Genomic DNA, 24,871 nt, shown 5'->3' on the forward strand with positions numbered 1-24,871 from the left:
TTTGGCACCAGGGGCAAGTCTTGGGGAAGACAATTTTTCCACAGACTGGGATGGGGTGGGGTGGGGTGGGGTTTCAGTTTCACTTGCTCTCCTGCCACTCATCTCCAGTTGTGTGACCTGGTTGTGACCTGTGTGACAGGTCACAGATTGGTACCAGGGGTGGGGACCTCTGTTCTAGAATAAATAGGATTTTTTTCAGATAATACAAAGTGCATGTTAGCTTTTTTTTATTTTGTATCTCACCAAATATAAGCACTGCTTATATAAATGACTTTTTATTAATAATTTCTGGGGCCAATCTTTTTATTTGATTCCATCTCTGACTAGTCTGTCATACTCAGTCTCAGCATTTGAGTAAGGTACATATCTAAGGTACATATGAATATGTGGTAGAATTTACCTACTGTTTTGCTGACAGTACAGCTGGAAACTTCTGTTTGTGACATTCCCCCAGTATTTTTGTGTAGAAATTTTATTTCAAATATTTCATCATCAAACAGACAGTTTTGAGCATTTTGGAATGTTCTCAACCAAAACCAGCTTTTTTGTTCAGAACACTTCCAAAGCATTTAGTTGAAGTATTTAGAATATAGAACAACTTACGGTAGGTCAAAACATTTTGTAAATGCCTATTTACTATGTTGAGTATTGGTAACTGTCAAATTCTTCAATCTTTTGCATTTTATTTAGAAAGAGTTTTAAGAATTAAGGAAAAATCAAAACTGAACATTTGCATAGACGTAGTTTATTGTTCTATTGAAATGTAACCCATTTATTTCATTTTAGATTTTTCATTTATTTTTAGGAATATGATGAACCTATTCTAAAATACCTGCAAGACATTAAAGTGAAATTTTCTGAGCCAGGACAGCCTATGGTTAGTATGATTAACTTTAAATATTAATATAAATTGAGAGTTAATGATTTTATATGGGAGCTTTCAGGTTTTATCTTATATTAGTTTTTCACATAGAAAATTTGAGTTTCTCAGCCATATTTTCAAAGATCCTGCTATATTGGCACAATTCTTAAGTAGTAGTACAGTGCAGAATAACCCCACCTACCGCTACTGTTATTTAATTAAGACCATCCTAAAAACCCACAACCTAACATTTAAACTTCTTTTACCTGTATCCTCATAAACAGATATTTCCCATGTTACTTGCTCTAGCTAAACACCTCAACGGTGTTGTAGTCCTATTAAATATTCTGTATACAATACCCATCTGAAATACATATTCTGTAATTAAGTAATCTTATTTGGGAACAAGAAAATTACTGTGTAGTCATGCTATGTTTTTATAACAAAGGTTCACAGCATTTTCCATTACAAACATTAGAAGTAGTAAAAATATTAAATGGTTAAAAATTTAAAACATCAGGTATCTATTGAAATGTACTTAACATCTTTTTATTAAAGTAGCCTTTAGTGGTAGAAACAATTGATAGTTGGCTGGTTCATTACTGATTGCTTAGAATAGCCTGCCCATGTATATACATTGTAATTCAATATTACCTGTTTTATAAATGTTTGGCATTAATCTTTCTAGTTGTATTTTTTTATTCTATTTATCTATGCATATCCCCTCCCATATGACTATCCAAAAATCTCTGGGTAGAAAACAAAAACAGAATTTCATTAAAGCAAACAGATCAAAAAATAAAACTGCATTGAGACTCAGCAAAAACACAGCATCACTAGATAGATACACTCATGCCAGAGCCCTGACCCCAATGCCTGGAGGAAGTGCCAGATCTTCATAGCCTTGCAAAAGGCCAACAGAGTAGGGAACTGAGCATATTTTAATAGGGAGTCTATTCCATAAGGCAGGTGCCATAACAGATGTTTCTGTTTAACTAGTAGTAGCATGCCCACTCTGCCACATCTGCTAGACATACCACCAGGAAGAGGTGGTCCCATATGCAACCTGGTACCATGCCATGTAGCACTTTAAAGGCCACAGTTGGAAGCTTTTTGGGAAGCAGTGATAGCAGGGATGTTGCATTGGCATACTATGTGTCCAAAACTGCATATGCCACTATGTTCTGGATCAATTAAAGCTTCCAAGTGCTCTTCAACGACAGCCCCACATGGAGTGCATTTCAGTAGTCAAAAGGCATGTGTGACCATGAGCAGTGCCGCCCAGTCCAAGAATGGGTGTAACTGGTGCACAAGATGCATTTGGGTGAAAGTTGCCCTAGCTTAGGTTGTTACCTCCTTCTCAAGCGAGCCAAACTATATGTATTAGGGTGATACCACTATTACACCAGTTTGACCTCACAAATTACGTGCAACTTCAAAGTTTTCCAGAACTATTAAGGGACCATGCAAAGGAAAAATAAAGTGAAAGCAGGGAAAAGGGTCTTCATATAATCAGTCCAGAAGATAATAACAGGTGTCTATAGATGAAGGATTTTCTCAAAGAATTCTAGAATGAAGAAACAAGTGGTTAAAATTAGATTCTTTTCCATTAGAATCTTGTCTTGCACCAGCATTGCAATTTACAATTTTTGTTGAATTAAAAAGAAAAGAATAAACACCTGAACTGTAAGGTGTACTTGGTTCAGACAGGGAGCATTTTTTTCTCCTTTTACATTTTTGAAGTCCCACAAAGGTTGAATATTATTACAACGTAATATAGTTGGAGAATTAGCAGTGGAAGTAGTCATGACTTGTTTTATAACATTTGTTCAGTTGCAATTACTAGACAATAAATTCATAGGACTTCACAAATTTTTAGTAGGAATGTTTCAGAATGGTAGATAGCAAGGTCAGGTATCTCTTCTCCAAATACTAAACCTATTTTCAGGTTTATAAATATACTGCCATGTGATGTATCTGCAGGTATGTGCATGCAGAGACATTTCATTTTTGTCATAGTTACACAAAGGACAGAGCATGCACACATTAGGAGAGACAACTAGGGGCATGTTCTAAAATGTGAATTATAATGCTTTAGCAGTTCAAAAACTGATTTTTGATAATAGATATTGCCTGTTCCAAAGAATCTGTTTGTAAGGTTTGCAAACCCCTTATAAAATGAACTATGCCATTTTGGAGTAACTTGATAATCTTCTGTTCCTATTCATCTACCATGCTGCAGATTGTCAATTCAGACATTCCCTTGAACTCACAATTTATTGTTTTGTTTACTGTCTGCCAGAAAATTGTGATCTTTGAAACAATAATGAACTTCTTTTAGTCTTTTACATTAGAGTTTCACTTCGAACCCAATGACTACTTTACTAATTCAATTCTGACAAAAACCTACAAGATGAAATCAGAACCAGATAAGACGGATCCATTTTCATTCGAGGGTCCTGAAATTGTTGATTGTGAGGGGTAAGGAAATGTTTTAAAGAACTTTTTAAAGATTTTAATCAGATTGTATCATAATGTGATCACAATGTAAAAGGGCAAATTATTCTGCCAGACAGAATGAGTGGTAGAAAAGGAAATGATAATAGTTATTGCTAATAAGATTGGGTATGCAAGCATTTTGGAATGCATTTATATCAATCAGTTTTAATAGGATAGCTTTTAAGACATAGAAACATAGAATTAAAAAAGAATGTTTTTGATTTTCAGTCTGCTTCTACAACATATGGTTCAGACTTTAAATCCCATGAAGAATACTATTATACTCCCACCTCATTCCCCTATCATTTCTTCTCATTGTTAAACATCCCCAGATCCTTCAGTGTCTTTTCATAGGATTTCTGGTTCCCTGATCAGGATTTGTTGTCTGGTTTTTTTTCTTTAAATACTTCTCAAAATACATTGTCTAAAACAGGACAATATTTAAGGAGTAACAAATTAAAATGGAATGGTTTATGATTTGGCAATTCTCCTTTGATGCAGTTAAAAATACTTTTTTATTTATTTATTGCACAGATATATACACCAACCAATTGCAAGAATCAACTTTTGTGACTAAATTATTCTGTTGACATGTAGTCTTAGGATCTTTTTCACAGTGCCATACCATAATAAGTTTTCTTCATCCTATGCCAGTGCATTTGATTTTTGTTTAGAAAGTGAAAAATTGCATTTATTATTGATTCTTTCATACTATTTATCTAGCTCAGGCATATCAAACTCAAGGTCTGTGGGCTGGATCCGGCCTGCAATGTGGTCGGATCCGGCTCATGGGGCCATCCTGGTCTATGCAATGCGAAGAGGAAAGATCAGGCCAATGTAGCTTCGGCCTGGTCTACCCAGTGCGAAGAGAAAACATGCCAGCAGTTTGGGGAGTGGTGTTAAGCTGGCCACACCCACCCACTCTGTGTTCCCCCCCCCCGGAGGTCAACTACAGCCCTGATGCGGCCCTCAATGAAGTTGAGTTTGACACCTCTGATCTAGCCTATCAAGATCATTTTGAATATCGTACAGGTTTTTAGCTGTCTTATCCAATTCTGTGTCATCTGCAAAATTGATAAGTGTTCACTTCATCTGTTCGTCCAAGTCAATAATATAAATACTGAAGAATATAGGACTCTTGACTGATCCTTATGGTACCCCACTCATTATTTTCTCCAATTTGATGAAAAATCATTGGTTACTCCATAACTTTGGAGCTAATTACGTATCCACTTATTTGTCTTGCTCACACTTAATTAACTTGCTAATCAGTATCTCATAGGATACTTTGAGATTGTCAAAAGTATATTTTAGAATTCCATTCTTTATTATCGCATCAAAAAAGTATAATGAAATTAAGTCGGATAATATTTGTTCTTAACACATTCATGGTGATTATTAGTAATTATCACATCATTTTCAAAGCGCTTACCTACTGATCTTTTTATGACCTGTCCTATGATTTCCCAGGTATTGAGGTCAGAGTGACAAATCGATGTCCCTTGGTTCCTCCATTTTGCCTTTTTTTAAAAAAAGGAATGTCTATCTCTAATCATATGGCATTTCTTTAATTTGTCAGGATTTCTCAGAGATGATATGTAAGCATTAATGTCAAATAATCAGTTCTTTCATCAGCAGTTCAGTTCGTCCTGAGTATTTAAAGATAAATAGATATTTTCCAAATATGTTTTTATCAGTAGCAATTTTCAGTCCTGTCCCTTCACCCTACTCTTTACAATCTCTTGCTAGAAAACATATTTTTGTTGCAGAGGATGAGTCAAAATAGGAGTTCAGTAGTTCTGTCTCTTCTTCGTTACCTGTTAACATTTTGTGATCTTTATTGAGCTATTGATACACTAATTCTTTTTTTTTATATTGAACATATCCGAAGTAGTTGGTTTTGATTGTTCTTAGGCATTCCTTTATTAACCCTATCTCATACTGTGCTTTTTTGCCTAGTTACATTGACTGCTTTTGTCATCGTTTTTTTGCCCCTCATTTCAGTCATCTATTCCCTGCTGAACCTTTTGAAGAAATTGTATCCTTAACTACCAAATACTTGTCATGGAAGTCATCCTGCCAGCTTTCCCTTACAGGTGAAACTCGAAAAATTAGAATATCATGCAAAAGTTCATTTATTTCAGTAATGCAACTTAAAAGGTGAAACTAATATATGAGATAGACTCATTACATGCAAAGCAAGATAGTTCAAGCTGTGATTTGTCATAATTGTGATGATTATGGCTTGCAGTTTATGAAAACCCCAAATCCACAATCTTAGAAAATTAGAATATTACATGCAATCAATAAAACAAGGATTGTACATAAAACAGTATCGGACCTCTGAAAAGTATAAGCATGCATATGTACTCAGTACTTGGTTTGGGCCCCTTTTGCAGCAATTACTGCCTCAATGCGGCGTGACATGAAAGCTATCAGCCTATGGCACTGCTGAGGTGTTACGGAAGACCAAGATGCTTCAATAGCGGCCTTCAGCTCTTCTGCATTGTTCGGGCTCATGTCTCTCATCTTTCTCTTGGCAATGCCCCATAGATTCTCTATGGGGGTCAGGTCAGGTGAGTTTGCTGGCCAATCAAGCACAGTAACCCCACAGTCATTGAATCAGGTTTTGGTGCTTTTGGCAATGTGGGCAGGTGCCAAGTCCTGCTGGAAAATGAAGTCAGCATCCCCATAAGCAGAAGGAAGCATGAAGTGCTCCAAAATCTCCTGGTAGACGGCTGCGTTGACCCTGGATGTAATGAAGCACAGTAGACCAACACCAGCAGATAACATGGCTCCCCAAATCAACACAGACTCTGGAAACTTCACACTGGACTTCAAGCATCTTGCAGTGTATGCCTCTCCATTCTTCCTCCATACTCTGGGTCCTTGATTTCCAAATGAGATACAAAAGTTGCTCTCATCAGAAAAGAGGACTTTGGGCCACTGAGCAACAGACCAGGTCTGTTTTTCTTTAGCCCAGGTAACACGCTTCTGACGTTTGTTGTTCAGGAGCGGCTTGACAAGAGGAATACGACATTTGAAGCCCATGTCCAGGATTCGTCTGTGTGTGGTGGCTCTTGATGCACTGACTCCAGCCTCAGTCCACTCCTTGTGAAAGTCCCCAACACTTTTGAATGACCTTTTCCTGACAATCCTCTTGCATCATCCCTGCTGCTTGTGCACCTCTTTCTTCTTTTCCCTTCCACATAACTTTCTATTAATTTGCTTTGATACAGCACTTTGGAACATCCAACTTCTTCTGCAATTACCTTTTGAGGCTTTCCCTCCTTATGGAGGATATCAATGATGGTTTTCTGCACAAGTGTCAGGTCAGCAGTCTTTCCCATGATTGTGATTCCTCCCGAACCAGACTGAGAGACCATTTAAAGGCTCAGAACCCTTTGCAGGTGTTATGGCTTAATTAGCTGATTAGAGTGGGACACTTTGAGCCTAGAATATTGCACCTTTTCACAATATTCTAATTTTCTAAGATTGTGGATTTGGGGTTTTCATGAGCTATAAGCCATAATCATTACAATTATGACACATCACGGCTTGAACTATCTTGCTTTGCATGTAATGAGTATCTCATATTACTTTCACCTTTCAAGTTGCATTACTGAAATAAATGAACTTTTGCATGATAGTCTAATTTTTCGAGTTTCACCTGTATATACATTAGATATGTTTGCCCTCCCATAGTGGGAAATTCAGACTCAGTCATTTAACTTTATGAACTCTTATTTGAGCAATTTAATAGGCTTCATTAAAGCAAGATTCTTACGTTCCCTGTATGTTAGACGGGTCTTTATTTATGTTTTAAAGATTTTGTTTTCAGCCCCCACAAGTTTCACCTTAAAGCTCTCCTGATCAAATTCTCTATTCTTTGTCTGAAGATGGTTTTATCAGTCCTTCTGAGGTACAGCCCATCTTGTGTCAGCAGTCTGGTATTTCTTTTTCCAATATTTTTCCATGGACTAGAAAGAAAGATGAGAACATCACTAATATCCACCCACCCCAAATATTGAATTTGTTTCTTAAATGTTTGATGTCTTATTGTATTGTTCTTTGCAGTATAATTTGTCTCATGTTGATTAGTAAGCAGGGATAATTATCAGTGAATTTGGTCAACTTAGGAAATTTTTGTCTTTGTGATTCTTGTTCCTGGAAGATAGCACACTTAATCAAAAGGATTGAATTAGAACATCAGCTTGATTTGGGTCTTTATAGCAGTAACAGGACTTTTCTTTCTTTCTATAGAGTTGAAATTGCATCCTCTCTGCCTTTAAGGAATTCACCATCATATCTCTTGGTCTATCCTTGAAGGCTTAGAGTTGCTTCCTCTATAAAAGTGAAAGCTATTTTTCAGTCACAGTGGCGTAGTATATATGTTTACATCACTTGGGTCTATTTGTTAGTCTGTTCATTGATAATTGCATTTTCTTACATGCAGAATTGTAGCTACTCCCGGCTTAATAAAACTATTAATGTAATGCTGTTTTTAATTATTGTGATTCAAACAAGAAGGATCTAAAAATTGATAAAAAGATTTTTAAAGTTATCAACATTGTGCTGTAGTGTATTTTTAGGCAAACAATTGCACCTGCTTTTAAACAGGAATTCCTTGCTTAATAACAATAATTATGACTGGAATTTCCATTATTAGGTGATGTCATAAAGCATGATGTCACATTACCACATCACTTAGTGATGGCAATCCCTACAGTCCCTGTTGTTGTCATTAAGCAAGGATTGCAGTTGTTAAGGGAGGACCTCCTTGTAACTTCCTCCTAGCTTCCAACAAGCCAAGTCAATAGAGAAGCTGGCAGGAAGTTGTAAGCCCAGACAGGCCAGTGGGTCACAGACAGGCCAGTGGGTAGGTCAGTGACTTCTGTGGCTTGAGTGCAACCAGCCAGGGGTTAGCTGCTCCCAACCACGGGTGGCACAGCCCAAACACAGGTGGATGGTGTTGGTTGCTCCCAAATGTGGGAGGGCATTGAAGTGACTGCTGTGGCACCAGTGTGCCTAGGTAGGAAGCAGCTGCTACTAGATTTGTGGGCAGAGCAAGTGTGGCTGGGCGGAGTGGTGGTGTCTGCTACTGAAAGTGGGTAGGTGTTGCAGACATGCAGTCTAGAAGGTATGAGTAATCCGGCTGTAGCTGGGCTTCTCAGTGGAGAAGTTCCTTTACTGCCTGCTTATTCCATTTTCAGAATTTATCAGTTAAAATGCCACCTTCATATTGTCATTTTATTTTCAATATTGTGGTTTAATGATATAGAAATCTGAAATTTCTTAATGCCTCTTTCTGTATCATATTGTTATCTCCTTTCACATTCTTTCATAAGTAGTTGGAGATAGCTAATACTGTTATAGTGCAAGGGAAGGGTACTATTATCATGATACTAGTCATGATACTAGCTAATACTAGCCTGAGCAATAAATGTATTTCTTTAATGTCACTGATATATAATTTTACTTCATCTCCAGGTGCATTATTGATTGGAAGAAAGGAAAAAATGTTACAGTAAAAACAATAAAGAAAAAACAGAAACACAAGGGTCGAGGCACTGTCAGAACAATTACAAAACAAGTACCCAATGACTCATTTTTTAATTTCTTCAGTCCAATTAAAGGTAACATTGATTCAATTTATTCTGCTTTTATTTTATAATACTTAACTTTTTCCATGTTACAAACATGAGCAAAGCAATTGAATGTATTTTATTTCTTGTTGGAATATTTTCAGTTTTGCGTAGATATTGTAAAGATTTAGTGTTGAGAGTCAAAGCAAGTTATAACTAGCAAAATGTTTAATAGTTGCAGAAATAAGTCTCCAGCTCAGAATGGGTACTTATTTTTTACCATGATGTAGTTAACCTGGATGAAGTACTTGCAATGTTTTGTAGAGCACATAAAATCACTTTTAAGGGGTTGGGGGCCGGGAAGTTATCCTTTTGAAAACAAAAATATGGAGCTTTAATAGACTTAGAACAGGGAATGGTTGCAAGCCATGAACTTGAACTGAATGAAAAGCATGGTTAGCTTTAACATGCAGAGGAGAGAGACACTGAAACTCTTAATAGCGGTTTAAGCTGCCTAGAGTCATTGATAATGGATGGCCATATAAATATTCTAAATAGTAATAAGCAGGAATCTCCTCTGATCCTAACACTTTAGCCTATTTAATCTAGTGGAAAATTAAAATATATTCTATTCAATTTTAAATTTGAGTCTAAATTTCTTTCCTGTTATTCTTGTTTTACTCATTGAAATACACAAAGCTGCTTTGTGTATTTGTTCTTTAGTCTGAAATTTGCTTGAATACTTAGGAGAAGCATCGTCATATTTAGAAACTCTTGCCTTATTTCTATGTAGTACATTTTGCTTCCAAACTGATAGGCAGTCCATCACCCATGTTCACCATTAGCAGTGAATCATGATGCTGTAACACTAAAATACCACAGCAAGTTTTGTTAATTGTAAAATGATGTTTACAAGAGTATGAAAGGTGATAGTGAACCAAATTTGTAACATCCAAATTTGGGGAGATTCTTAGAAGCAAGGCGTTTAAAGAATGGAATGGAGTATATGAAGCATTGTATAGCATGGTTAAAGCAAAGATGATTTAAATAATTTGTGGAGAATTGAGAACCTAAGTGAATTGTATTAATTTAAGCTTATGCCTTTCATTTCTTTTACTTTTTTGAACTTTGCATAATGTTGCTTATTCAGAACAGTGAATAGAGAGAATATTAAGACGTAGAATAACACACATGCATGTATGTAGAAGGATGTGTAATAGATTTTTTATCTTAGCTAATCAGAAGGGTTTCCTTTTATCAATACACATTCAGCTTTGTAGCTACTTTTTTGAAAGATGCCCCCTTTCTCTCATTTCCTCTTTCCAGCCAACCTTGAGTACATTGCAAGGAAAAAGGTAACCAAACGCCAGAACATATACTTCCTTGTCTTGATAGGCCATAATGTTGAAAAGAAAACAAGACTTTTTTTCCATGTCAGATATTTTTGTAGTAGGAGATGACAGAACTTAAATATCATTAAGTTATTAGGGATACTTCTGCCGGTTATCACACATAATCCATAAACCAGTGTTCTGCAGTATCTGAGATGTATTTCATGCACATGAATCATGGATCACAACTTTGAGCTACATATTAATCCTGATGTATGTTGACTTCTTTCAAGAAACTAAAAAATTGAAGAATTGGGATTAACAACTTAATAGTTCTTACTTGTTCGATTCTAGTTTTTCCACATGATATTTTAGTAAGTTGCAGTTCAAAATTGTTATTTAATCTATGTGGATCATGGCTCTGAACTAGGACAAGACACAACAAAACTTGAAAAAACAATTTGAATATTTGTTATTACAGGTTTTTTTTGTCAGGAGAGCTATATTTTACTAACCAAACAAAACCAAAATAAAGTTGCCACAGTGTTGTGAATTTCTTCTTATCATTCTCATCGTAGTGAATGCGAATGAGAAAGAAGATTTCATGGTATCAACCAGGGTATGGATAATGTTGAATAAATCCATTAAGATATGATTTAATATTAGTGATATAACTATCAGAGGACTGGTATTGCATTTGAACAGTGCTTTTTATTATTAGATGTCCTTTGAAACTCCTTTACATGGAAATATAAGTTTTAAGATAAATCTTTCTTTTTAATTATGTAAATATTAGTGCCATACAAACTTATCCATCACTCCAAACCACTTCCATGTTGAATCAGACATGTTTTGCAGTTTTCTTTTGCACAGTTTTTCTGATTCCAGTGTTTTGTGCTTAAACTGCTGGTTTAAGAAACAAAGGGAGATACTTTACATTGAATTCCTATTTGCCCCTTCACAAAGGCATTATACTAGAACATGCTTCGGATCTTTTTTTAAATCTGCCTATTCATATAAATACTATATATGTTAGCATTTGAAACACAAAAATTGCTTTATAAACAATTTACAATACATTTGGTTTTTTCCCCCTGTAGTTTCAGGAGATGGAGAATCACTGGTAAGTTTTATTTCATTTTTTGAAATAGTGAATTCAGCTTTATAGCTTCACATTTGATTGTTCATATCAGACATTTCATTATCAATATTGCATAAAATCTAATCAATTCACTAATAGCTTTTCCCCCTCTTTTTCTCTGCTATTTGTGTTCTAAGGATTATGTAATCTCTACTTGATCTCCAAAGCTGGTCAATAATTGTTTACATTTTTTTTTGCTTTGACTGGTGTATAAAAATGATTTTCTAATAAAATTATGTTGATATTACTTGATACATTGTTGAAAATTGCAAGTTTGTGGAGCAAACTTTTCTATAAATAAAATTCCTCTTTTTTTAGCAGTTGTAAATTAGTAGAAATGCATATTAATAGTGTACAAAAAACTTCAATTTCATCTCTGTTACTCATTTTAAATGATTTCTTGATAAGATAGATGTAGTTATACAGACATATTTTTTCTTTTAATTTTACAGGATGAAGATTCAGAGTGTACTTTAGCCATAGATTTTGAAGTTGGGCACTTCTTCCGTGAAAGAATAGTGCCCCGGGCTGTACTCTATTTCACTGGAGAAGCTATAGAGGATGATGATAATGTATGTGTCTTCCAATTATTTCAGATTTGTTTGTTTGCATAGAAACATTGTAATTGCTTTTAATAATTTTTGCTGATTAGAAAAGAAAATTCAAAGCTTTAACATCAAGATTAATAATAACATTAACAATTAGTTCAAAGTTGGTAATTTCTCCACTATATGTGAGTCCTGCATCTTGTAAGTAAACTAGACGGGCAATACTCTCCTCAAAAATTTCCCAGTAAGGATTTTGTTCACTTAGTAACTATGAATGATGGAACATCATTTGGAAACAAAAATTGAGGTTTGTACAGACTCTGCTTTTTTATTACTTATACTGTATGAAATAAAGCTGGCTATAAACCAGGAATATTCATAGAATAAGAAAAAGTTATGGTCTATTTTATTTCATGTCTTTCCTGTTATATTAGACTTATGAAAGAACAAAGTTCATGCTATAAATAGATTAATTCATGCATTTGGCTACATGCATTTTATTACTGCTACAATCGCTATTAACATGCAATCATTCAACAATATCTGAGGTGGACAAGGACAAGGACCTGTACACAAGAAATTGAGTCAGTGTGTACCTCCCTCATTGGACTCTAATATATAAAGAAGACTAGTAATTTCAGTAATATTTAAATAGCATGTAAGATTCAATGTCTAGTATAATAGTAATCCTAACAACAGTTCTACCAGTAGGTTGTCATTACCATAACAGATGTGTGTAGAAATGCTGAGTTTTTAAAAAATAGTAGCTTATATAGTGCTGTTCACTAAACTTACCACTGTGGGGTGATATGAGACTAAGAACTTCCCAGCTAGTCTTTTGTTCAGTATATTATCCTATCTTAAAAGAAAAAATTGCAGACAGTTTTGCTGTTTGTATGACAATTGTTCCTCTTTGTAGCTTTAAAAACAAAATAAATAAAAAAGATAAATTGTGCAAAATACAGAATAACAATCCTCTGCTCAAGCAGGAATGTTTGTTCAAATCTTTAATATTATATTTAAATACAGTAAAGTAAAAAGTAGAGACTCATTTGAGTTGAACTCAGTCGAGGTCCTACTTAACCCATCTGGTTTTCTTGTTAATAATATGAAAATGATTTGCTATTACCTTTTTCCATGTTTTTTATCCAACTTACCTGTCTGATATACAAGCCTTATAATTCTTGATGGTCTCTTAAATATTAGGTCCAGCCTTGCTTAGCTTTTCAAGGTAGTCAAGGTCAATGATGTACTTCCAGCTAGATTGGCATTGCAGTCTTAAGACAACCAGTCAATTGAACGCTTACCAAAACCTCATAGAAATTCATGATGAATATTGAAATAAAAAATGTTCACATCTATTGAAACTACTTTGCTATATTTGGGATAAGTGATCTATTTATCTTCTCTGAAATAATTATGGGAATGTAGAAAGATATATTTAATTGTTCCGTATGTGTATGCAGGTATTAGTCTGATACATTTTAAACTGTCAGATGTATATAGGTGGATTTGGGGGGAAATGGTTCAAATATTCATATAAATGCTACATGTAATGAGTGTAAAGTAATATCTAAATGAGTTTCTCTCTCCCCCTCCCTGCTCTACTCCATCCTTTTAATTAGTTTGAAGAAGGAGAGGAAGGAGAAGAGGAGGTGAGTATATCATGGTTTAATATTTTTCCTTCAGTGGAATACATAATAAATACTGCAGGCTGAATAATCAAGGAGATGCATTTTAGAACAGGGATTAGCAATCTGAAGTTTTACATTAACCTTAATTTTTGTGTTTTGCATGTGTATATCTATTGACCCAGATGGAATACCTCAGTATCAAAAGTCAGCAATAACAAATGGCTATTATGTATATATTTAAAAGATAGTGTAGTTCAAAGGAAAGCTAGAGGAATTACAGAACTAGAATTCTTGAAAAAACGTATTGTTTTTTAATTTTACCATTACATTAAAAAGAAGTTAAGTGCAATTCTGAAAATATTACTCCCAAATGTATGTGAAAGCTAGTTAGGAAGGCAGAAAGTAGGCTGAAGTTAGAAGAATCCTATGTTTATTAATTTCCAGTTACAAATAGCTCAGATCTTGGTTCAGTGGTAGATATTCTGTAGATAGCCTTCTACTTCTCAGAAGACAGAAACCATATGACCTGATTCTTATTCGCTTCTCCTGTAGATCATTTCTTAATTGCTTATTAATTCGTTCACTTATATAGAGCAGAGATAAGTCTTTTTTTCTATTTCCCACTCCCTACCCTTTTTCTTAGTTTTTAAACAGTTTAATTATTGATAAAAGGAACCATCCTGCTTTTTCCCCTTCTGGTTATTGTTTCTTCTACTGCTTTCTGAGACTTCCCGTTTAGGGTGTGATGGATGTTTTGGGGGGCAAGTGTAGTGAGTTTATTTGTAAGTAAGCTGTTGTAGCTTCTTCAGCAATGAGAAGCTTCTGCAATATTTATTCCTCTGCCAAACTTTTGATGCAGCAGAATTTCCAAAGATAAGACTTGCTGACTTTATCTCTACAACATTGAAGGAACAGTCCACTCATTTAAAGCACCTTTCTTTGTAGACAGGTTACTGATTGTTTTAAAAGTCTTATTGGAATTACTAATACTGTAACAGTTGAGAGAGTAAAAATGTTCATGATCATTCAGGAGAAAAAAAGGATAAAATTATCTGGAATGTGTTCATTCTTTGAAAGATGCCGTTTTGGTCTCTTCTTACTGATACTTTGACTACTTTTAAAAAGAAAGAAATACTCAAAAAATTAGTCTATATATCATCAGTTTCAGTGAAAAGATTGGCTTGTTGTTATCACAACTTCTCAAAACACAGCATTCACATTTCATGGCATTTACCAGTTTTGTTACTTGAAAACCCTCTGATCTCAAATCTTTTCAAAAGTTACAAAGACCTGTAGCAATCAAATTGCCACAGGCTAACAAGCTTGCTTGGTAAACTTTGTAAACAGATGATCTCGTACCTGTCATTCCACCTAAATGATGCCATTAATTTACCATAAAGACTAATATTCCTTTCTCTAAAAAGACAGGAAGATCCAATTGATAACAGATGCATTTCATATTACAAAGTAGTGGACTCATGTTTCTGGCCTTTGTGATTAGTAAGAGTCAACATTTTTTAAAAAATGGATGAAACTGTGCATAAATGATGTAAAAAACATACTTAACCTAGTCCTTTCCTTTTAAATCTAGGAATTAGAAGGGGAAGAAGAAGGAGAAGAGGAAGAAGATGCAGAAAGTGAACCTAAGGTAAGCTCTGTTTAAGTACTACTATTAAGCCAAAATTATAAATTGTACCACATGCCACATAAATTCTGCTAATTCATTAATTAATTCATTAGTTAATAATTCATTAATTTAAAAAATGGCCCGATTTTCTTTTTGTTCATTATTTATTCATTCAAATGAATACATTCTCACTTTTCCCTTGCTATTGCTAAAATAATACAAATTAATTTCATTTTCTTTAACCTGACAAATTAATAGTTTTATAACATGGCATACATTAAAATAGCAAATTTTGTTTGTCTTATATGTATTTATATAAACTTAGAAATATATATTTAGCATATGCCTGCCTATTTAAAATTTTTGCAGATTTGAAATATTTGTCCATTTGCTTCCCATTTGCTTTTGTGTTTCTATTCTTTTTCATTCTAAAATACCAAAATCTGCTTTATTCATTTCATTTTTTCCTACTTGCCTAAGAAAAGGAATTCTTAATTTGCAGATTACATTTGATAAATTCCACATATACAATTACAGGGAGATTTATAGTGATGTAATTGTTATGTGGTATTCCTATGTGATCTTTTTCTCTTGAATGAAGATTTTAGTCATGTAGGTAAGATGAAATAATTCATAAAGTGTTTCTCCCTTTCCTCCTTTTTCTCTCCCCAGACTTATTTTTAAAATTACAGCATGGAAAGAATCCTCTTTGTCATCAGTTCTCAAACTAGTTTTACTTACATTGATAGCTGGTTATCTGCAATACATTGACCAGAGATCTATATTAAAAGTAAAATATGCAAATATTTACATGTGAAGATTGGGTTTCAATTTTGAACATTGTACATGTTGACTTGAATATATAACCTGTACACTTGGCACAATTGTATACATGGCTTAGAGATCATGTTTCTTATGATCATTATATTACTATTGCAGTAATGATGTGATAGTTACTGAATTTAAAATGAAATACATTGCAGGCAAGTGTTAATATTTTTGGCTAGAAAAAAATAGAAAATATGCTTATTTCTGTGAGTGATTGTATGTGACAAATTGTTTTTTGTGCCTTCTGGAATACTAGTTACTGCTTTTTACTTTTGTTTATTTGGGTCCATTTCATCTTTCTTTTATGCTGACAGTTCGTTTCAATTTTTCCCCGTTTAGGTGTAATTTAAGTCTGTTTATCATTCATTCATTCATTTATAGGTAAGGTTGAATTCCATTAATACCTAACTTCCAAGGCTCCCCCCTCCCCCCCTTTTTGGAACCCATGCAAACCTCATTCATTTAAGTACCTAATTTGTTTCATTCACCTATTCTATAGGGGAAAATGGTACTTTATCAGAATAGTGTATAATTAAGTACACAGATAAATGTTGAGAAAAATACATAAATAGATGTGACTCTTCAATTATAGATAATTACCATTTTTGAGGGGAAATTAATATTTATTTAGATATGTGTTCTCAAATGTCCAAATACAATCTAAAAAAGAAATGTTCCAGTCTATCTACTTAGTATTCAAAATTGAGCTGTTTAGCCTTACAGATGCAATAGTCTGTTTCAAGATTGTTTCTGTTAAGGTTGTTGCAACACTGTTGCAGTGTTGAAATGCTTTCAGTAACATCACAACTTTGGAATGGGATATTGAAGGGGGGAGGTCAACATTATTTCATTTAAAAGTACATTCTAGAATTTATTTGTTATTGGAATGGGGTGTGTGTGTGTGTGTGTTTGTTGGTTCTTTGTGTAGGCATTAGTGACTTAAAACTACCAGCTACATTTTGGTATATTTTCAGTATTTGCAAATCATTAGAAGATGTTCCAAACTCAGTGTGATTTAGCTTGACATTTAAAAGGAGTGTATCTTTGCTGAATTAATAACATTCCTCTATCTAAACATTACTTTGTGCATTTAGATTGGTTTAATTTCCTTCTCTTTTTCTTTGATGCTATTAATGTTTCAACACAGTTGTCATTTGCATTTAAATATCTTTCCTTTATTAAGCTGGCATTTTGATTTGAAAGTTTTCATTTTTTCATCAATAATTGATTTTAAAATTGTATGCATGTGGTCTTAACAGAAACTGTTGTTTTATCTGAAAAACTTTGTATTTGTGAAAAGTAGATTGACAGATAGCCCAAATTCTTTTTAGTAATTCCACATAAATTTTATTGAAGAACATTACAGTATTTGAAATTGTTTATTCTTCTAACTACTTTTGTACTTGCTTCTGGGGGGTCTTTCTCCAGAATAAGCCATTAACCTGGTCAGCTCTTCTTTCCTCCTCAGATGTTCATATCATCCATATCTGACTTCTTATTTTAGAATATTTTACTTCCTCCCTGTTTTCACAACACTTAATAGTGTAGCATCTTACTGCATTTGAGTTTTAGAAGCACTTCAGGAAGTTCTGGAAGCTGTTACTTAAAGCTAAAAGTTTATTATTCATTGCAGAAGATCTTGTGCATAATGTAGTAGGTATTCCTTTGAAAGAAAATTATTAAAAGATTCAGAAATCACTGTTTTAGCTGTAAATTGTTTAAGGGTTGACTTATTAGCCCTTATGTAATTTAATTATGTGTAAATCAAATAACATGCCTTCCACTGAAGCAGTTTCCTGGTAATATTTCCCCAAGGATCCACATCATTCTGCATGCTAGAAACCTCTAGGTGCAACCAGGGATTTTCCATTAGGTCACAGTCTTTTCCCTTCCCTTTCCCCTTCATCCATCCACTCTTTTGGTGATGGAGAAAGGTGAAAAACCTATCATGGGATTCTGAAGCAGACACAGCCTGAAAATGGGAAAGGAAGAAAGCAGTGCCACTCCCCATCCCTCTTCTTTCTCAAATGCTTCCTCCCCACATTTTTATTTATTTATTTATTTCTTAGATTTTTAGACCGCCCCTCTCCCAAAAAGGGACTCGGGGCGGTGTACAGTCAATACAATAAAACCAGTCATAAAATTAAATACATTTAAGCTACATTTAAGATACATTTGGAGGGGAGATAGGCCGTACTAAGTAATAAATAATTCTAATCCTAAAAACATCACAATTAAAACCCCAAACCCTAAAATAAAATAAATCCCTAGGAGGTGAAACTAAGAAAGTGCCAGGCCAGCTGATTGAAACAGGTGAGTCTTTAACTTTTGCCGGAAGGAACGGAGGTCGGTGGTAGTTCGAATGTCTGGGGGGAGGTCATTCCAGAGGGTTGGGCCCATCACAGAGAAGGATCTACTCCTAGGTGTCGCCCGCTGGCATTGCCTAGCAGACGGCACCAGGAGGAGCCCCTCCCTGTGTGAGCGGATAGGTCGCAGGGACGTATGTGGACGTACATTCTCAACATATGAGGTAAAGATAGACTCCATAGGGACAAGAGGTCTGCCACCAAGAGTGCAAGAACTTCCCAGTTTTCTCTATCGTCAGCCACCTCCCTTCATGACCGATCAGATGTATGAGATGTTTGAAACCTTAAATATGGTCTTGAATGATTATTATACTTTAGAATTCAGCAGCCTGTTATCCCCCAAGAATATTTCTATCCTTTTGGTCACATGGTGCAACCAACAATTGTTTTGGTCCTGAAACTCATAAATCATTTACTGAGTACTAAGAAAGGAGGATATGTGTAGCTTAGGTTGACATGAGGGTCCTTGATGCTCTCTGAGTTTGCTTGTTTTTGTTTTGCAGAAGTTTCATTATCCAAACCAGTTAATAGCATCAGTGCTTGCCTCTGGAATAAGATGCCCACTTGAGATTGCCCTGCACTACTGTAGAAAAACCTAGGGTTCTATTTTCTGGTGTTAGTGACTGTTGTAATGTCTCATTATTGTTCACAACTCTTTAGTTTAGAAGCTACACTAATAATCATATTTCTCTATGCTTTTTCAGTACTCTTTTATTTCCTGAATTATGAACATTCAGTTACTGCTTTCCTTACTCTTACACCAGATATTCCCTGTTTATCCTTGGTAAAGTGTACATCCCAGTGGCTAAAATATCATCATGCTGTTACTTTTTAGGATTTTTTGTTCCCAAAGTAGCCTTAATATGGATCACTGTGCTATAGAGTTAATTTTAAAGACAGTTTCGTTGTCTCCACTTTTAGGGGATGTTTTGAATAAAAATCTTGGTTCTAAGAAGCTGCTACATACAATTGATCAATGTTCCAGGACTTACATAGGAAACATTTCTAATAGTAGAAATGTCAGGTTTTGTGTACAACTCAACAGCAAGGACATATAAGAGAAAATAGGAATTAGTAATTCTCCTCTTACTAAAATATTCAGTCACTTGGAAAACAGCATTATATATTACAGGTAGTCCTTAATGTACAACCACAATTGAGCCCAAAATTTCTGTTGTTAAGCAAGGCAGTTACTAAGTGAGTTTTGCCCCATTTTACAATCTTGTCACAGCTGTTAAATGAATCACTGAAGTTGTTAAGTTAGTAACATGGTTGTAAAGTGAATCTGGCTTTCCCATTATCTTTGCTTGTCAGAAGGTTGCAAAAGATGATTATCTGAGCACTGCAAATATAATAAATGCATGCCAATTATCAAGCATCTGAATTTTGATCACATGATTACGGGTAAGCTGCAATGGTTGTATGTGAAAAGTCACTTTTTTCAATGTTGTAGCATTGAATGGCTACTAAATCAGTGGTTGTAAATCAAGGACCACCTGTAGTACTTGCCCTTTTCATTATCCCTTTTTAAAAGTGTTACACTGTTTCACCTTAAGTATGCTGTATTACATTTGTGTAATCTTCATCTTTAATATTAACCCCCCAAAAATACACAAACTTTCTGTATTTCTGTGTTGTCAAAATGATTTGATTTATATTTGCTACTGTTCAAATATATTGTTGGTGAATGGAATGCAAAACAAGAGAATGCTTAAAGCAGTCAAAAAAAAAATAATAATAATAGTTTTTATTAGAAATGCAGGTAATGTGAATTGAACTTTTAACAGTTAATTATCAAATGAGTATCAGGAAAGTATCACAAGTTGTAGGGAGTTTTTTTGTCTTGCTTTTGGAATTTTTCTTCCACTCTTCCTTGCAGAATCCTTCTTGCTTGGAAGTGTTTTTACATTGTTTTACATATATATTTGAGGTCTTCATGTAAGAGATGCCAAAGTTTAAACTGTTGTGAAGGCTACTCTAAAAATTATTTAGGTGTATTTTAAACTCTTGTCTTTTGAAATAGCCAGCATGTTCTTCATTTGCTTTATCATTTTTCCACAAATGTGTATTGTGTGGTTATGGCTGAACAGTTCAATTTTTATTTCATAATGTGTGTGTGTGTGTGTGTGTGCGGGTACGCATGTGTGCTTGTGCGTGTGTGTGCATTCATAGATGAGGCAGTGATGTTGAGATCAGAAGAAAGGGAACTTTCTGCCAGCTTTCCATTGCAGATGATTGTTACAAAAGCAGTGCTGTACTGTGGACCTGTGAATAATTACTGTACTATCAGCTAAAGTTTTCAGAAGGCCATTTGCAATGATCTCTGGGTTTTGTTTTGCAGATCTGACCAGCTTTTTTGGCAGTTCTAGTGTATTTTTTTTCCTGGGGTTTCCATAACTTACCTTTACTTCAACCGTTTTATTAACTTCCATTTCTTAACAATATTCCTCATAGCTGAAACTTTTTTTTAAAGAGCACTGAATCAGCTGTTGATTTCTGTACCTGACATTCCATGTTTTTATTTTGGATCCTTACAATTTACATGAAGATGAATGTGCATGAATGCATTCAGATTTGCAGAAAGATACTTGTGTTTATTGCTGTACAATATACCAACAGTATGTTGCTGTACAATCTGTATTGTTCACATAAGGATTCATTGAAATGTTCCATTTTACCTTTTTGAGAGGGGGCATGCCTTCAACTCAGTCTCAATTCATGCTGATTTCCTTCTTCCTGGGGCTGATAGTGAGTGGCCGAGGTCATGTAGCTTGTTTCATGTTGGTTCTCCCACTTTCTAGTCTAGTGCCTTAACTAGTAAGCCAAACTGGCGCTCTCAATTTGAGTTAGAGATGTCTAAATGTTTGCACACAACTGTTTATCTGTGATAACTATTAAACCTCTGCATTATTCATTCAAGGGTGTGTAGGAAAGACTTTAAACGGCTTGTTTGTATTTTAATTTTAAAAATCTTGGGTTTTCCTTTAGAATGACTGCTTTTCACATTACCCTCCCTTTTTTCTTCCTTCAGTATTTTCTGCAGGCATTGCCCCTGATAGTAAACTCTTATGTGATCCTATGGCATTTTGTTGGTTTTTTAAAACTGGGATTATCTTTTTATTTTGAGAAATGTTCCAGTCTTTTAAAGACACTATTACTGAAAAAAACATTTCAGACTAGTATCTTAGAATCTAGTGCTTTATCGGGATGTGGTTAGCCTTCAGTCTGTCTCTATGAATCTTTTAGATATTTTGGAAAATGCTTGGAAAGTGGGTACTAAGAAAGACTCCTCTGAACAATGACCTGAAAGTATGATACTGTTGGTCTGGGTCAAGCAGTACTGAATGTCATTCATCCATTTATTTATTCTAAATCTTAGGAAGAAATAATATAAAAATGTAAAAACACAGATTGTTGTGCCAGTTATTGAGAAGAATAAGTGAACCCCTAGCCACTGCAAGAAATAGGATGATATGGCTTTATTGTAATCCATTATTTTTGTAATGGCTAAAATATAGGAGTAACTAATAAGCAGTGCTTCAATTTGAAAGCAAAACACTTCTCTGATTGTGATCCTGAGAAAAGACATGCTATGAAATTTGCAAAAAAGATGTGACATTTAGACTGCAATTGATTCTTAAGCACCTTTTAACATTTAGATCCAAAACACCACGCAGCTTTAATAACTGGTTGTCTTGCCTTTAGATAAAGAATAATATATCCATCCCTCAAAGCACAATATCTTGAATATTACTTTTCAAATTACCATTTTCATATCTTAGTTCTGGTATTGGTTATGAATACAAAATTAAATTTTATGTTGAATTAAATTCAGTATTATATTGAAGTACCTCTTGCATAAATCTCTTTCTTTTTTCTTTTCATTTTTAAACAGAAAGATGCCAGTCAACCTGCTGAATGCAAACAACAATAAGGAAATACCACTTCAGAGTGATATTTGAACAGCCTGTAACAATATTTGGATACCTGGCCTGCAGTTCAGGAAATTCCATTACTGCAGCACAATCTTATTAACAATGCTTAAACTAAATTGTTTTCAAATGCATGATTTTCACTAACTCTTTTCTTATTTTTGCTTAACTTGTACAGTGGCAACTTAATGCATTTGAGAAATATGAGGTTTAATTAAAGCACACTCTACAGCCTTTGGTACAATTTAGCTCAACTGTCTCTGTAGGCATTTCCATTAAATTAAAAAAATAATTTGCCTTTTTGAAAAACTTACCCTCAACACAAGGTATGTTTTTGTCAAAATACTATGGAATAGGAATATTTAGACTATTAAATTAATAAAATACAGTAAAAACAAATAAAGCAGTATGCCTTCTGGTAGATCTTTTCCCTTTAAAATAAATCTGTTACCATTCAAGAGAGATTAGTGCTACAGAGTACCTTAAAACATTGTCATTTCCAGTAATTTTAAATGGAAAATAACATTTCCTTTATCTTTGAAGAAAGGAGTGGTCGAGAGACATTTAGTTGTTCACCTTATTTATTCATTTTTTTAAAGTACTTTGGTGAACTAGTACTTTTAATAGTTTTAAAATACTTGAAGAGAATCCTGTTTATAAACTATGGGTACTTGTATGTGGAAAACTCATACTTTACTCAAGAAAATGATTGCTTCTCAGACATTTCAAAACAACAAGCCTGATATGGGCTCCCTAGGTTGAGAAGATTGCAGCACTTAAGTATATATCCCTGGTTTGCCTTAGTTGTGCTTGGCACTGTTCAGACATTCTTAAATCCAAAGATTTGAAGCCTGGACACAAGCTGCAACTTTATATGCTTGTTCTCCACAGTTCGGTGCAACTTCACTTTTAAATCTTCCTTCAACCTTAAGAACAGACCAGAATTTGATGTAATAGCTGAACCAGCATTTTGTAATTTGTATTTGACCTTTAAACCAAGTGCAGATGGTCTTGTTGATGGCTTAGCCATCAAGTGCAAATTACAGCATTGGAATTCAGAGGACTTAGCAAAGTATGGCTTCCATTAAACAAAAAATAAAGTGAAACTACACACAAAACGTGGAAAATAACGTTCTGGATAAATTGGAAGATGATCCAATTTGGGCCTTTGAAATCTATATCTCATAATTGGAAAAATATAAATACATCCTGGGTGCATAGTTCTCATGTTTATCTGCAATATCAGGTCACTCCGTTCCACATTTCCATGTTTTTTAAAGCTCCAGAACCTTCTGAAGAATATTCAGAATACAGTTCACCTTTCTTAAATATACAATGCCAGCTTATGGCAACACTTCATTACCAATTGTGTGAATGCTGTTACCAGGCATGTAGAGAGTGCTCCAGCCTTATCTTATACATTTGTAACTTAATACGGTGTTTTCAATTTGTACAGAATAGTTAGAATATTCTATTAAAGTTGTGAAACATGAAGCATATTGTCCTGATAGTTTCTCTATCAATACATGACATTTCCTTGTGGCATTCAACAGTGTGCGACAGTTAGCAATTAATCACATGGATCCCTATTGAGATTTCAGTTGTAAATTTCCCTGTATATATGGTAACTTATTTTGGTTGTGGGACTCAGTTGAGTATTGAGTTTTTAACTCAGCCTTGGCAACTTTAAGATGTGTGAGTTTTATTCTAGGAGTTAAAGTTCACAAATCTTAAAAGTTGCCATGATTAAGAAACACTATTGTAGGGAATAGATTTGAAAAAAGAATGGTAGAATTCAACAGAAATCATGGCTCTGCTGGGCAATTTAAACAAAAATCAGAAGTAGAAGAACAATTCTTTTATTTAAAAAAACCTAGGATTACAAAATAGAGCACATTATGAATTCCCTACACATTAACCAAAATAGATCTGGCAAAATAGAAGGAGGGAAATTATAAAATAGGAAAAATGGGAGGGGGGGAGAGGTTGGAGATTTTGATGCAGCTCTTATTTTATAATATCTTAAAACACTTCTAGTGTAGTATCTGCAGCTATGAAGAAATTCTTGTATAGCTGTCTGTTTCTAACACCTGTAGATCAGAATAGAGTATTCACCTCAACTGAAAGCTTGATAAATGTTATCAGAAGAAAATAAATATGCATTTTTGTATTGTTGGAATCTTTGGAAGGCAATTGATAGTTAATGAGAAAAGAGGAGATTCTATCCATCTTCATAAGTAAGAATGATAATAGTTATTCAAAGTCTAGTCAGTTAACAAGTCAAAAGTCTTTACAAATGTAAGTAAGCTTCCCGGAAAAAAATAATCCAACTAGTGTTTTGCATTTTGATGAGAAACAGAGTAAATTCTTTACATGTTCTGTATCTTAATAATAGAATAATTGAGTTTCTTCATTCTCATTCTTGTGTAAATAACAGCAAATAAAAATACTGCTTTCTAGTTCCTTTTTCTCAGTAAACCTGTAGGTAACAAATTTTGTATTAATAACAAGGTAGTAA

General features: G+C 34.3%; 1 protein-coding gene across 5 annotated transcripts in view; it reads left to right on the forward strand.

Moving 5' to 3' along the window:
* NAP1L4 (nucleosome assembly protein 1 like 4) overlaps positions 1-23,847 on the forward strand; it is a 38,786-nt gene extending 14,939 nt beyond the window's left edge. For 4 of the 5 annotated variants that reach the window (XM_081942406.1, XM_081942403.1, XM_081942404.1 and 1 more), the window contains exons 8-15: positions 806-877; positions 3,204-3,343; positions 8,852-8,997; positions 11,378-11,400; positions 11,871-11,990; positions 13,592-13,621; positions 15,192-15,248; positions 22,317-23,847. In XM_081942406.1, coding sequence (XP_081798532.1) covers positions 806-877; positions 3,204-3,343; positions 8,852-8,997; positions 11,378-11,400; positions 11,871-11,990; positions 13,592-13,621; positions 15,192-15,248; positions 22,317-22,355 — 627 coding nt within the window. In that variant the 3' untranslated portion in view covers positions 22,356-23,847. Of the gene's footprint in view, positions 1-805; positions 878-3,203; positions 3,344-8,851; positions 8,998-11,377; positions 11,401-11,870; positions 11,991-13,591; positions 13,622-15,191; positions 15,249-16,394; positions 16,437-22,316 lie in introns of all 5 variants that reach the window. The other variant, XM_081942407.1, reaches the window with a different exon arrangement.
* The last annotated feature ends 1,024 nt before the right edge of the window (positions 23,848-24,871 follow it).

The sequence above is a fragment of the Natrix helvetica genome (assembly GCF_964273705.1).
Source record: "Natrix helvetica genome assembly, chromosome: 1".
Lineage (NCBI taxonomy): Eukaryota > Metazoa > Chordata > Lepidosauria > Squamata > Natricidae > Natrix > Natrix helvetica.